The sequence below is a fragment of the Schistocerca nitens genome, chromosome 5 (assembly GCF_023898315.1).
Source record: "Schistocerca nitens isolate TAMUIC-IGC-003100 chromosome 5, iqSchNite1.1, whole genome shotgun sequence".
In the NCBI taxonomy this organism is placed as follows: Eukaryota; Metazoa; Arthropoda; class Insecta; order Orthoptera; family Acrididae; genus Schistocerca; species Schistocerca nitens.
Window position 1 is genome coordinate 502,959,892 of NC_064618.1, and position 15,814 is coordinate 502,975,705.

General features: G+C 37.8%; 1 protein-coding gene across 1 annotated transcript in view; it reads left to right on the plus strand.

Moving 5' to 3' along the window:
• The window catches only part of LOC126259635 (E3 ubiquitin-protein ligase LRSAM1-like), a 179,567-nt gene that overhangs the window by 68,249 nt on the left and 95,504 nt on the right, over window positions 1–15,814 (plus strand). The window contains exon 6 of the mRNA XM_049956560.1: window positions 11,917–12,018. Within this exon, the coding sequence (XP_049812517.1) occupies window positions 11,917–12,018 (102 nt within the window). The remainder of the gene's footprint in view (window positions 1–11,916; window positions 12,019–15,814) is intronic.

The window sequence follows — 15,814 nt, forward strand, 5'->3', positions numbered from 1 at the left end:
CAAACTTTACTGTGCAGTGTGCATGGGTGTACAGGTGTGATACTGTTAGTCACGTAAGCCCATCCACCACAGCAAGGTCATATTACATGGGATGGGAAAAACCGGTTTTTAACTGTCCTGAGGCCAAAAACCGTATAAAAAGCATCAATCACGTCAGTTTTTAATTGTTCTGCGGCCAAAAACTGCATAAAAAGCATCAATCAAAATGAAATGTAACTGGCGCAAAATGTGTTCAGTATGCTGTCCACCATTTTCTGCAACAAGTTGAAATCGAAAAACAGCATGTTCCACAATGGATCGAAGTGTTTCTGGGGTCACATTCAGAATGTGTTTGCACAATGCATGCCTTCAGTGCAGATAAGTTCGGATTAAGATCAGGTGATAAAGATAGCCAGGCTGTAGGGAAATGGCGGCTGATAATTCTAGCCATTTTCGAAATGGCGCTCCAGCAGGTGCTTAACTGGATTTTCAATGTGCGGAGGTGTGCCATCTTGCATAAAAATGATCCCATCCATGTTGTTGGAGAGCTGGAATGATGTGGTTGCATAAAAGACACTCATACCATTTAACCGGTGACAGTACAAGTAACAGGACTGGAAGCACCTGTCTCTTCGAAAAAATATGGCGCTATGATAAATGATGCCGTAAACCCACACCCCACAATGACCTTTTCAGGATGAAATGGCACTGGTTGATATGCATTTGGATTTTCCGTTGCCCTTATTCGACGATTTTATATATTGACATATCCTGTCAGATGGAAGTGGGCTTTCTGTCCACAAAATCTCCCACGGCCAATCATTGTCCTCTTACATGCGAGCAAGAAATTTTAGAGAAAAGTTCTCTCTTGTTGGCAGGTCAACAGGAAGCAACTCGTGCACATGGGTAATTTAGAATGGATAGCAAAGAAGGATGTTTCATAGTATTTTACACTTTGTGCTCACAAGTGTTTCCAATGTTTGGGCAATTCTTCGTGCACTACACTTTTGCACACCACCACCCCCCCCCCTCCCCCCTCTCCTGCATTGCTGTGGTCACTACTTCCACTGATGATGTCGAATCAATTCATTTCCTCCCTCTACCAGGTTGCACGCCAAAAGAACCAGTCTTTTTGAATTTACAAATCATTTTCTCCAGAGCCACAGCAGTCATCGGGCCAACACCTTTTTTCAAACCCTTCAGTGTCTGGAACTTCTGCAGAGCGACATGTGCATAGTCATCATCCTTGTAATACAGCTTTACAAGCAGAGCATGATCCTGCATTGAGACAGTCATGGCAAACATCGGAGACGTGAAAAGAGGAAAAGCCATGTACCCGGCATGTTTATACCAACTTCAATTGGTCATGCACATGGACAGGTGTTTTGATTTACATATTCTGACACATACAGCACCATCTACTGATAAATTTTCACAAGGTTTCCCCCCCCCCCCCTCTCTCTCTCTCTCTCTCTCTCTCTCTCTCTCTCTCTCTCTCTCTCTCTCTCTCTCTCCATTCTGACCAGTGGTGTTATTACTACAGCGCTTTGAAAGTTTAACTTTAACAATAATAATCATCCTGTAAATTAAAAAGAAATTCCAAATGGTGGCACCTAAATATTATTTATCTTTCTGTGTGTATCAATATACTTAATGACCAATTGAAATGCTCTGTAATAGGTGTTTATTCAGTGATTTGCACATCTGCATAGTGAGCAGGAGACCCAGGTTCGAATCCGGGCCTCGGTACAACTTTTCATACATCGCTTCAGTCTGCATATATACATCATAAATATTTGAGATTTGGAAAGGTCTCTGAAACCATGTAGTTTCATTTGATATTCAGAAACTGATGAGAAGGAGGCTGTCCAATCCATGCATTAAAAAACATATGTGCAATAATGCCTCTTGCTATTATTAGTAAACTATTATTGTAGATTAGAAGTGATGTTCTCAGAGCAAAAATAAGGAGTCTTATTACATGCCAGTGCTTGAAATGTGCAAACTTGGCTCAGTGTCTCTTTTTTTTTTTTTTGTGTGTGTGTGTGTGTGTGTGTGTGTGTGTGTGTGTGTGTGTGTGTGTGTGTGTGTGTGTGTGATGATTTGCTGCAAAAGAATTTGTGATTTGTTGTAAAATAATTGTAAGGCTTTAAAGTAATTGGGTACATACTTTTGTGAAATTGTTTGACGTTTTTATAAGTATTTGCCCACTGTAAAAATATCACAATAAGTGAAACAAATACACATACATGGGTAATATTGATAATATGTTCCTAGTTATTCATTTGTAACACTCTTATGTGATGCAGTGTTTGTAATTTTTTTGTAGGTAATATTGACAAATGAATCAGTTTTTTAATCTGTTTGTATTTTCATCATTTACTTCATTAACAGGGATTTCACATACATTAATAGCACAGGAAACAGAGCATAACTTTGGCTATGCTCATTGGATTCCACATTGATAGCACATTTATTATTATTATTATTTACATCTACTTTGTGTTTACTACTTCTAATTATCAGATTGAAAACCACCCATCAGAATGGCATCAGTTGATGAAATTAAATCGTTTCTAGTCTCCTTACTGTCTTAAATGATATAAACCAGTATTCCAGCATATTTCCTGTTGATTTTTTGGCAGATTGCTATATGTGAACTGTAGCTTGATTTCAGTATGAGAAAGAAGCCTGAAAAATCACCCATGAGACTCACATTTTACAAATACTGCAAGTAACGATAGAAAACTGAATAAAACCAGAACTAAAAAACTGATAATAACCACGCCTCACGTCAAGGGCTCTTTGTATAAATTTATTACAGTAGTTAGTAGTATATATACACTTTATGAAGACTCTCTCAGGCCATATTGACAGAAATGAAATAACACTGACTGGTGTTGTCATCTTGGAAAATAGTTTTCTGCTGGTAATCCTCGTCAAACTTGCATGATATTTTGATCGCATAACTAGCAGTCTTTATCAGGTGCTCCCTGATGCTGAACTCAGTGTGGAACGGGTCCAGTATTTATGCCTATGTTAGGCTAGGCATTCCACCATCAGTCCACTGCATGCCAGGAGTTCCATCCAAGGAATGCACCAGTCAATAGCAGCAATATTCCATTCCACATCTACAACTTGGACATGAAACAAAATGTCAGATGACAGAATTATTAACTGACAACAACTGAAAAGTGTGAGCATAACAGTCGGGGCAGCTATGGTTATTGCTATTGACAGGCGTGTATCTCAGAGGGAAGTCCTAGAACGCTGTAGACTGATGTTGGAGTGCCTGGCCTCATGTAGGCGTAAATACTGGATCCACCGGATTCAGGCTCAGGGAGCACCTGATAAAGATTGTGAGTTATGCAATCGAAGTATCATGCAAGTGCAACATGGATTACCAGCAGAAAACCCGATTTTGCAAGATGACAACACCTTTCTGGGAAAGCCTGAAGACCTACATTGAGGTATTTACTGCGTTCTGATTGTCACTAATATTGGTTAGCAGACCAAACTGTTTAGTAGCATTTATTCCTATCTTGGATCACAAGATATTTTTAAAAAATTTATTTCATAAGAGTTTTAAGAAATAACAATTATCTGCAAATCAGTCTCGTTACCTTGCTGTCACAGTGTTGTTCTGCAAATTTGCTCCCAGAATTACCACAGGATTTTTTTCTTGAAACTCTGATATTGCCCTTGTAATGTGTGCTGCCAGATCCAGAAGACATTAGTTCATTTGGGGAACATGACCCATTACATTGATGGCTAACAATGGGGTATTCTGTGTGGTGTTTCATTTGTTATCACAATAAGACCTTGACACAAATAGGTGACCTGGATTTGATGGAGTGAATGAGGAGATGGTGAGAGCAGCTGGCGTTGTTTGGATTGCAGTGGCTCTATAAGGTCATAAGAACAGTATGGAATGAAAGGATGCCTGAAGACTAGAAAAAGGGAATCATAGTGCCAATTTTTAATAAGCGTTCCAGAAAATTATCGAAAATTATATTGGAATTATTTAGTGTGTCATGCTGCCAGTGTATTTGAGAAGGTCCTAGAAAGGAGAGTACAGACAATAGTAGGATGAGAATTGAGTGAGGAGCAATTTGAGTTTAGACCAGAAAAGTTAACAATGGGTCTAATTTTTAGTGTAAGGCAGCTCTAAGAGACATGCAACAGATACGTTAAGCATTTTGTAGTGATGTCCCTGAACAGTGAAGAAGGCTGTTATAGTCTGAAAAGAAATAGGATTTGGGAAGCCCTTTAAGAAAGTGAAATTGGAAGGTGACTATGATAAGAATGAAGGAAAGATGTCAACATTGTACAGTTGTGTAAAAGTGGGAGGATAGAAGGCGTGACTGGTTGAACCAGGAAAATGGGTTGAAGCAAGGGAGTGCATTATCCCGCCTACTCTTCATCGTCCTTACCAATGAGGTAATGGCCAGAGTGGCAGCACCAATACAAGATGAAAACATGAAAGCAGTTTTTTGTGCAGATGCTTTTATAGTGTGGGGAAATGTGAATGTACAAAAAGGACTAGATGTATGAGAGGAAGTGGGAAGTACGGATTGAAATTTAATGCCAAGAAGTGTGAAGTCATACGGCAGTAAGGAATAAGATGAGAGTATCAACGGGTAAAATTATTAGATAGCTAGTACAAAATAAAAGAAAAAAATTGGAAATTTTTAACTACCTGAGGAGCATAATGGAAGACAATGGGAGTAATGCTAAGGAGGTTAATGCTACGGAGGTTAATGCTACGGAGGTTAATGCTACGGAGGTTAATGCTACGGAGGTTAATGCTACGGAGGTTAATGCTACGGAGGTTAATGCTACGGAGGTTAATGCTAGGGAGATTAATGCTAAGGAGAAGGCAAGCACATGGATTCCTGCAGAGTGTAAGAAGCCTGCTCTGGAGAAAGTGTAAATGACTATCATAATGTAACAATACGAGAGAAGGAAAGTTGCTACTTACCATATAGTGGAGATGCTGAGCCGCGGTAGGCACAATAAAAAGATTCACACAATCATAGCTTTCGGCCATTAAGGCCTTTGTCAGCAGTACACACACACACACACACACACACACACACACACACACACACACACACACAACTTGCACACACATCTGCAGTCTCAGAAAGCTGAAACTACACTGCTTGACTATCATAATGAGCGAATTATGCTCTAATCTGTATGCACTGGAAACATGGTTAGTTAAGAAAAGGCAGGTGAGCAAGATACAGGCTTGCAAGATGAAATTTTGAAGAAGCAGCATAGAACTGACTAGAATGTGTTAAAAACACTTTGAGAAATAATGATAGAGAAGTTCAAGCAAGGGACCATTGAAAAGTCCATATTAAGATGGTATGGAATGTTGAAAGAACAGAAGTTGGCAGGATATCAAGGCAGGCTCATGGAATGACAATAGGAGACAAGAGACCTAGAGAAAGACTGAGGGAATTTGTGGAGAAGAAAATAAGACTGTGACACAGTGGAGAGAGAAATGTTGTGAGACAACAGGAAACGGCATAGAAGCTTATGTTTCAAGCAGAACCAGCCAGGGGATGGAAACTAGATGATAATGAATAAAGCTTGAACTACTGCTTCACCAGTAAACGCCTGTGCCATCTTTCTGAAGACTGCCTTTTTCTTATTGCCTCACACTGATGCAACAGTGGTTCATCCCCTGTCACACTGTCTGCCAGAAAACTATGTCTTCAGCATTGCCTGATCCCAAATCAGGTGCCCAAGTATGGATGAATACCATTTTTTCCATTTTTCCGAGCTTTCTAAAAACCCAGTGAGAAATTCCATAACATCACATGAGTGAATTGAACACTGACAGTCAGTTCAGTGCCCAAAATGTCTAAAAAGTACTCCCATTATCGCAAATCGCATTGTCTACAAATCCCAAATTTTCATCAGAAATGGTCATGTTTCTATAACCGGAACTTGCTCATCAGTGACTGAAATTTACAATTTTTTAAAAACATGTACTCTTCCTTTAGTAATACAACTACTTCATTTACTTCCACTATCCATCTATGAATATCAAGGTTTTATGCCATCTAACTGCAAAAATCTTATGAGTGATAGATAACTTTTTTATAGACCAAGATAAGTTTAAGGACATAAATGCTTATCCTGTTGAGAATGGTCTTTCAGATCATGGTGCACAGCTAGTTACAGTACATGACATAGCTCCATGCAGTATATCAAATCAGACTTTCAAAGCAGTGCGTTCAATTAACAATATAAATATTGCAAACTTTAGGGAAAGCCTACAGCAAGTTGACTGGGATGAAGTGTATAAGGAACCTGATGCAAACTTGAAATATAACTTATTTCACGATACATTTTTAAGGGTATTTGAAAATTGTTTTCCCAAGAAAATAGTGAAACATAATTCCAAGAAAACATATAAAAAACCATGGCTAACTAAAGGAATAAGAATATCTTGCAACCATAAAAGAGAACTGTATCTAACAGCAAGAGGGAGTACTGACCCCGAAATTGTTCAATATTATAAAGACTATTGTGCAGTACTAAGAAAAGTTATTAAAAAGTCCAGAAGCATGTGTATCATGTCTGAGATCAGTAACTCTGATAATAAAATTAAAGCAATTTGGAATATTATTGAAAGGGAAACAGGGCAACCAAGAGCACAGGAAGACTTCAGTGCCATAAAACTGAATGACAAGTGTACTAGATTAGATTTAGATTAGATTAGATTAGATTAATACTTATTCCATAGATCATGAATACGACACTTCGTAATGATGTGGAACATGTCGGTTAATAAAAGATGTCTGTACAAGATATTACATTACACAAAATATTGCATGACACTAATGTTTTTTTTTTAAATTACTTTTGAACTGGGCTGGATTATTAACAACAAATTTCATAAGTGAATATATATACCGTGAGGTTACTGTGAGGATCCCTAGATCCTTAAATAGATGTCTGCAGGATGACCGTGGGTGGACTCCAGCAATTATTCTGATTACACGTTTTTGAGCAATGAATACTTTTCTACTCAACGTTGAATTACCCCAGAATATGATGCCATACAAAAGCAGTGAATGAAAGTAGGCATAGTAAGCTAATTTACTGAGATTCTTATCACCAAAATTTGCAATAACCCTAATAACATACGTAGCTGAACTCGGATGTTTCAGCAGACCATCAATTTGTTGCTTCCAGTTTAACCTCTCATCAATGGACACACCTAAAAATTTTGAAAATTCTACCTTAGCTACAGACTTCTGTTCAAAGTCTATTTTTATTACTGGAGTGGGGACTGATGACCTCAGATGTTAAGTCCCATAGTGCTCAGAGTCATTTGAACCATTCATTACTGGAGTTGTGCCATTTACTGTATGGAACTGTATATACTGTGTTTTATCAAAATTTAAAGAGAGTCCGTTTGCTGAGAACCACTGAATAATTTTGTGAAAAACATCATTTACAATTACATCACTTAGTTCTTGGTTTTTGGATGTTATTACTATACTTGTATCATCAGCAAAAAGAACTAACTTTGCATATTCATCAATGTGGAATGGTAAGTCGTTAAGGTATATCAAGAACAGTAAAGGACCTAAGACCAAACCCTGTGGGACCCCGTACTTGATAGCCCCCCAGTTTGAGGAATCAGCTGTTGTTTTAACATTACATGAACCACTTATTTCAACTTTCTGCATTCTTCCAGTTAAGTATGAATTAAACCATTTGTGCACTGCCCCCCTCAAACCATAATGATTTAGCTTATCTAAAAGAATTCCATGATTTACACAATCAAAGGCCTTTGAGAGATCACAAAGAATACCAATGGGTGATGTCCGGTTATTCAGAGGATTTAGTATTTGATCAGTGAAAGCAGCATATATAGCATTTTCTGTTGAAAAGCCTTTCTGAAAACCGAACTGACATTTTGTTAGTACTTTATTTTTACAAATATGGGAGGCTACTCTTGAATACATTACTTTCTCAAAAATTTTTGATAGAGCTGTCAGAAGAGAGATTGGGCGGTAGTTGTTGACATCTGACGTCTCCCCCTTTTTATGCAATGGTTTTACAATGGCATATTTCAGTCTATCAAAAATTTTTGAGAAAGTAATGTATTCAAGAGAAGCCTCCCATATTTGTAAAAATAAAGTACTAACAAAATGTCAGTTTGGTTTTCAGAAAGGCTTTTCAACAGAAAATGCTATATAAGCTTTCACTGATCAAATATTAAATGCTCTGAATAACCGGACATCACCCATTGGTATTTTTTGTGATCTCTCAAAGGCCTTTGGTTGTGTAAATCATGGAATTCTTTATATAAGCTAAATCATTATGGTTTGAGGGGGGGGGGGGGGGGGGGGGCAGTGCACAATTGGTTTAATTCATACTTAACTGGAAGAATGCAGAAAGTTGAAATAAGTGGTTCATGTAATGTTAAAACAACAGCTGATTCCTCAAACGGGGGGGCTATCAAGTACGGTGTCCCACAGGGCTCGGTCTTAGGTCCTTTACTGTTCTTGATATACATTAATGACTTACCATTCCACATTGATGAAGATGCAAAGATAGGTCTTTTTGCTGATGATACAAGTATAGTAATAACATCCAAAAACCAAGAACTAAGTGATGTAATTGTAAATGATGTTTTTCACAAAATTATTAAATGGTTCTCAGCAAATGGACTCTCTTTAAATTTTGATAAAACACAGTATATGCAGTTCCGTATAGTAAATGGCACAACTCCAGTAATAAATATAGACTTTGGACAGAAGTCTGTAGCTAAGGTAGAATTTTCAGAATTTTTAGGTGTGTCCATTGATGAGAGGTTAAACTGGAAGCAACAGATTGATGGTCCGCTGAAACGTCTGAGTTCAGCTACGTATGCTATTAGGGTTATTGCAAATTTTGGTGATAAGAATCTCAGTAAATTAGCTTACTATGCCTACTTTCATTCACTGCTTTCATATGGCATCATATTCTTGGGTAATTCATCGTTGAGTAGAAAAGTATTCATTGCTCAAAAACGTGTAATCAGAATAATTGCTGGAGCCCACCCACGGTCATCCTGCAGACATCTATTTAAGGATTAGGGATCCTCACAGTAACCTCACAGTATATATATATATTCACTTATGAAATTTGTTGTTAATAATCCAGCCCAGTTCAAAAGTAATTTAAAAAAAAACATTAGTGTCATGCAATATTTTGTGTTATGTAATATCTTGTACAGACATCTTTTATTAACATGACAAGTTCCACATCATTACGAAGTGTCGTATTCATGATCTATGGAACAAGTATTAATCTAATCTAATCTAATCTAATCTAGTGCTTCTGCTTGTTTTTCAGCTGTGCGCTACCAGTTTGTTACAAATGCCTCCATCATGGCATAGCAATGTCATTTGTTGGCATATGTTCTCCCTATTTACAGTTTATTTTGTTTTTTACTTTACAAGTCTAATTCCATAGGATCAGATTGAGGAGCAAACCTTCAAGGTCATGGAACAAGTCCATACATGAAATTACAACAGAAAAGTATTAACAGATAAAATAAAAGTTTATGAATCCAAAAAGAGATAAGCCATAAGTTTATGTAAAAACCTGTATGCCATGGAATGTCTTTCCATGAACCAGAGAGGTCTGATGAAGAAATTGGAAGCCAGAGAGAGGAGAAACCCAAGGAAGATCCTAGGCCTGGTAGGAGGAGATGGGGAATTCAGAAGATGACATTATTTGGAGCTCTACGAACATATCAAGAGGCTGTCTGACTATGCAAGAAAAAGAAGGGTAGCTTTCTATAGCCATGTTGCAAGATTGCCTCCAAACAGATTGACCAACCGTCCGTTCACTTTCTGTCAAAACAAGAAGGTTTGCACATCTTGTCTGACAGAAACTGAAAAGGACGTTAAAGATCTGGGAATAACTGATCTCCAGAACAGACAGTCTTTGAGATGTACCCTGAAGGAAGTCCGAAGATTCCCAGAAAAGCCCTGAAGGAACAATACCCCATGGACAGAAGAAAGGAAGGAGTTACATTGGCAAAGGATTCGACAGTTCTGGGCAAAGATCAAAGCCCAACAGTTGAACATGCATGGTCCAAAGTAGGCCCATTTGAAACAAGGAGGAGAAGAAAATGTTTACGAATCCAAAAAGAGACAAGCCGTAAGTTTATGTAAACACAATCAACAATATAACTCAGGAATCAGCTTCATTTTTCAAGGAACTCTTCAACAAAATAGGAGGAGTGACCTCAGTTTAGACTTGTCAGCGCATGAATAACTACTAAGATTTTTGAAATCTTGTGGTAGCTTATTGAAAATGGATGCAGCAGTATACTGAACACTTCCTGCACAAGTCAAGAAAGTACGATCCAAATACAGATTGGATTTCTGTCTAGACATAACTGAGTGAAAGCTGCTAATTCTTATGAGTAAGCTGATATTGTTAACAAAAAATGACAGTAAAGAATAAATATATTGAGAGGTCAATAATGGAACACCCGGACTAATGAACAATGGGCGACAAGAGGTTTGCAAAATTACACCACTTATTGCCTGAACTGCCCATTTCTGAGCCAAAAGTAGCCTTTGAGAATGGGATGAGTTATCCCAAAACATAATTCCATATGTCATAAGCGATTGAAAATAAGCAAATTAGATTACTTTTTGTGTCCAACTCAATCACTTCAGATACCATTATAACAGAAAACATGGTAGCATTAAGTCTTTGAACAAAATCCTGAACATTGGCTTTCTGCAATCTATCTGAACTCCTAGAAATTTGAACTGTTCAGTTTTACTAATCATATGTCCATTCTGTGAAATTAAAACATCATGTTTTGTTGAATTGTATGTGAGAAACTGTAAATACTGAGTCTTACTGTGATTTAACATTAGTTTATTTTCTACAAGCCATGAACTTATGTCTTGAACTGCACTCTTTGAAACAGTTCCAGTGCTGCACACAACATCCATTACTACCAAGCTAGTGTCATCAACAAACAGGAATATTTTAGAATCATCTGTAATACTAGAGGGCATATTGTTTGTATAAATAAGAAACCATGCCCCACTCAAACCCTACATCATAGTCATTCTCAGTACTGTGGAAAATGACCTTTTGCTGTCTGTTATTAAAGTAAGAGGTGAGCCACTCTCCGTATTCCATAATGGTCCAGCTTCTGGAGCAATATTTTGTGATCAACCCAATCAAATGCTTTAGTTAAATCAAGTATGTATCTTCTCTTGGGAAGAGTTTCAAATATGCAGGGTATTGACTTCATATATTACGATTGTGCTGTGAATTTTTGTAGCAGCATGGTACAAACTGACCTGATAGTTTTGTCCATAATTCTATATTGTAGTCTTTAAAATTCTCTTTAATTGTTGCACTACAGCTTTGATGATGATTTCAGTGTACCTTAAATACATATTTAACATATTGTGAATTGATGTGCCCACTACAGGATCAAAGTGAACACTAATACATACCAACAATCTGAGAACTTATTTTACTGTCTGGAATTTCTTTTCACTTCTAACTTCCAGATACTGTAACTAGCTCTTCAAAACACACTGTACATGTCAAGGCTCTCAAAATGCCTTTGAACTTAACACCTGGCTTAAGATCCAAAAGTGTATCACTTTTTAGATTTTTGATCAGCTAAAGTGGATGAGTTCAATGTGATAGTTGCTAATTTTCTCCAGTATCTAAATGAGGGTGGAGGTTAAAAGTGAACTTGTCAATGAAGAAAGAAGTAACTTTCAAACTGTATAATTACTGTAAGGATATAGTGGATTTGAGTATTGTGTAATTACAAATTTTTTGAGTCTGAGACAATGTGCTGAACCATTTATAATAATGCCCTTTATGTATACTTTCATTTTATAACTTCCTAAAACCGAATTTTTTTGACAGGAGCAGAAACGAAGAGAAATGCTGGAGCTTGAGAGGAGTATAGAGGAGCAGCAGAGAAAAGAATTAGAGCTTCAAAATGTTATGAGAATTTCCAAAGAAAAAGTGAGTATAGTTTTGCAACTGTGTATATGGTTAACAAAAGATTACATTTTGAAAGGCCAAAAAATTCACTCTTGTGTTATAGATCACTGCTTTCAGATAATTCTATTTTGTCAAATAATGGCATTATTTCTTTACCTATAGAACCAATTTTTAGTTTTTAGTAAGTGTAATTCTGAATATATTAGTTTCTTTGAGTAAAGGATCCAAGGGAGAAAGAAACTTGTTTAATTTGATATTTGTCTGAACCAAAGTATCCAGATGCCTATTAGTGGACTTCATATGGAAACTGTAACATGATATTTGTCCAGCACATAAACTGCATGCCGTGCAGTTAGAGGCGTCATGTCCCAAATTGCGCGGCCCGTCCCACCGGAGGTTTGAATCCTCCCTCGGACATGGCTGTGTGTGTGTGTGTTGTTCGTAGCATAAACTAGATTAAGTTAGTTTAAGTAGTGTGCAAGTCTAGGGACTGATGACCTCAGCAGTTTGGTCCCTTAGGAATTCACACACATTTAAGCATACACTGCCTGAACTGAAATATCCAGATGCCTATTAGTGCACATTGATATGGAAACTGTCCATGCTTCACCTTTATTATGGCTTGAAGCCAGTTGAGGACACATTCAGTGATGTGTCTGAATTGCCGGCCGAAGTGGCCGTGCGGTTAAAGGCACTGCAGTCTGGAACCGCAAGACCGCTACGGTCGCAGGTTCGAATCCTGCCTCGGGCATGGATGTTTGTGATGTCCTTAGGTTAGTTAGGTTTAACTAGTTCTAAGTTCTAGGGGACTAATGACCTCAGCAGTTGAGTCCTATAGTGCTCAGAGCCATTTGAACCATTTTGTGTCTGAATTTCTTTGGAGAAATGGCAGCCATTTCTTCCTCGGGAGCCAAAATCGGAGTACATTGTGATGCTGGACGCTGGGGTGTGAAGCAAAGCTGACTCTCTAACTCAACCCAGAAGCGTTCCATTGGGTTTATTTCAGGACTCTGGGCAAGCTAATCCATCTTAGGAATGTTATTGTGCACAAACCATTGCCTCACGGATGCAGCTTTATAACAGCGTACATTGTCATACTGATATAAACAATATAGTCCGTATCAATTCAGGCAGGCTAGGAAAAGTCTTACCTTCATAAGTCTCAGATGTTATTGAATTTAGCATATGTTAAAATGAAGAACTAAGTAAGGAACATGTATTTTTTTTTTTTTTGTTTTCTCCAAAAAGATTTCTGCTCAGAGATACAGCCCTCCAAAGATGACACAGTGCATACCATTTTGAGGATGCGAATTTTGGAAAAAAAAATTTAAAATGCTGTATCCCTGGAAGAGCTCTAGATTGTTGGTGCTTTTTTTATTTGAAACATAATTTCTTTATGATTACAAAGAAATCCTCGATTTGGACTTACGTGTCAAAGTTCTTTTACTATAGCGTTCTGAACTTTTATTATAATTTATGTAAAAAATATTTATTTTCATCAATGCCAATCCATAAAATTTTGATTTTTTTGTATTTATTAGTACCATATACGAGGATAACCCCGAAAGTAAGGTCTCCTTGAGTCCAAAAATGCGTCTTCTGAATTCTTTTCACAGGTGTAGTTTGTTTGGACCATTGTTCTTTTTACTGCTCACAGAATTCTTCCATTTCCTCTTTGGACAAAAGAATGAGGGCTGTGGATGTGTAAGATTTCAGAACTCTCGTAAAATCCTCAGCATTCTGAATTGCAGGTGTATTTGGTCTGGAAAGATTGTTTTGTAGCATGGTGCTTCAGCAGGTCTCCTACACCATCACAAGGCTCCTTCCCATGACCAGTGGCACTGTATACCCAGTCACTTGGCAAAAGTGACTTACTCAATTCAGACAGCTGGTAACAATTTTTAAAATGACTTGGAGCACCATCAGAAATGATGATGATCTTCTCTGCCACTGTTTGCAGTTGAAGAATTTTGCACATTGCTAGCAAAGAATGTGGCTGCGTCATGTCCTGTGTCATCACTTTTAACTGCAACACTTGTTGTCTTATTTTGAAAATATGTCACTCCTCTAAAAATTGAAACCTGATCATTACTCCAATGATACCCTTGTACTTCATGTGGGAGAATTACAGACCAGTTCTCAGCAAAATCACAGTGAAGCACTAAACACAGTTCTTCAGCACGTACACACTCTTTCGCTTCTGCAATGTGTTGTTCTTGCAATTTCTTCAGATGCTGGTGTGTTACTGTTTTCACTGACCATTTACCAAGTTCATCAACGAAACTGTCAAAGGCAACAGTTTTCTTAATTCATTTATTTTCCTCCCATGTCGCATATGTAATTTCTGCTAACGTCTTCCAGGCCAAGTGTCTGTAAAGACAGTCCTCTTTTTCCAGGACAGTCACCACATTCTTGAAACAAACAAGTCTCTCGCTTTACATTGCAAACTACTAATGACTTCACACTCCCAACCAAGTTGTCATATGTCACGTGCTCCAGTAAGTTTTTCAAAGTTACCACACAAAGTTCAAAATTTGCGCAGTACATACATTGTGGGTGGATGTGGAACTACCCACTTAGGCCGTAGGGCATAAAATTTTGATCTTCCAATACGTGGAGTTGTATAGTTGCTTCTATAAGTTGCAAAAGTTTCTTTAAGTCATGTACGAGGGTTGTTTGAAAAGTTCTCGGAATCACCATAAGAGGTCAGTGCTAGCACAACGAGTTGTTCACGTGATATTCATTGGACTGTTGCCTGTAAACACGTGCCATGTCAGTGCTCTTGGAAGAGAGCTGTGGCAGTGATGTGGTTCTGTTTTTCCCATGTAATGATTTGGGACGATGGAAAAAATTGAGATTCGAGCAGTGATTAAGTACTTCATAAGGAAAGGTATGAAAGGAAAGGACATTCATGCCAATTTCCACAATACACGGGGGGACTCTGCCTCTTCATATTCAACTGTTACCAAGTGCGCAAATAATTTAATTTTGGTTTGGGAGAGTTTAGATGATGACCCACACAGTGGTCGCCAAAGATGTCGCTACTCTAGAAATCATTTCAAAAGTGCACAAAATGTTCATGGAGGATCGCCAGTTGAAAGTGTGTGATATTGCTCATGCTTGCCAGGTGTCGTCTGAAAGGGTATATCACATTTTAACTGAAGAATTGGAAATGAAAAAAATTATCTGCAAGGTGGATGCCGCGACTCTTGACATGTGCCCGCACACAGGTGCTGAACTTTTCAAACCACCCTCATACCTCTTCACTTTCACAACTTTTTGACCTTCAACTGTTACAGTTATAGTGTCTTTTTTGTTCGCACACTGGTGAGAACAGTCCCATTTATCTGGAAGACTGCACTATTTTAACTTGAGCTGCTTCTACAGGATGACCGTACTAGCAATCTGGTGTCCCAAACACTCCTTTTACAAACCTCACATTTCTTGATTTGTCTACAGTGTACTTTGATACTGATGGAACGTGGTTCAAAATTGTTTTGTTTGAAAATGTCTCTGGAATAATAGTTAAAACTTGCATCTTTTCACTGTAGGATGCACAATATTCAACAGCTGAATTGATATTTGTGAAAAATTCCTTGCAAGAGTGCTTTGTTTCATTTTCTTCTGAAGATTGAATTTCTACTTTGAAGAGTGTGGTCAGTTTTGCTGTAGTGTATTCATCCAGAGCTTTAATAATTTCTCTGCACTTTCTTGGCGCTTAGAGCTTATGACTCGACTTCACTGACCACAGTTTGTCAACAGGACTAACAGCTACCTCTGTAGTTGACTGATTCAGGGTATTTAATTCTTCCTCTAT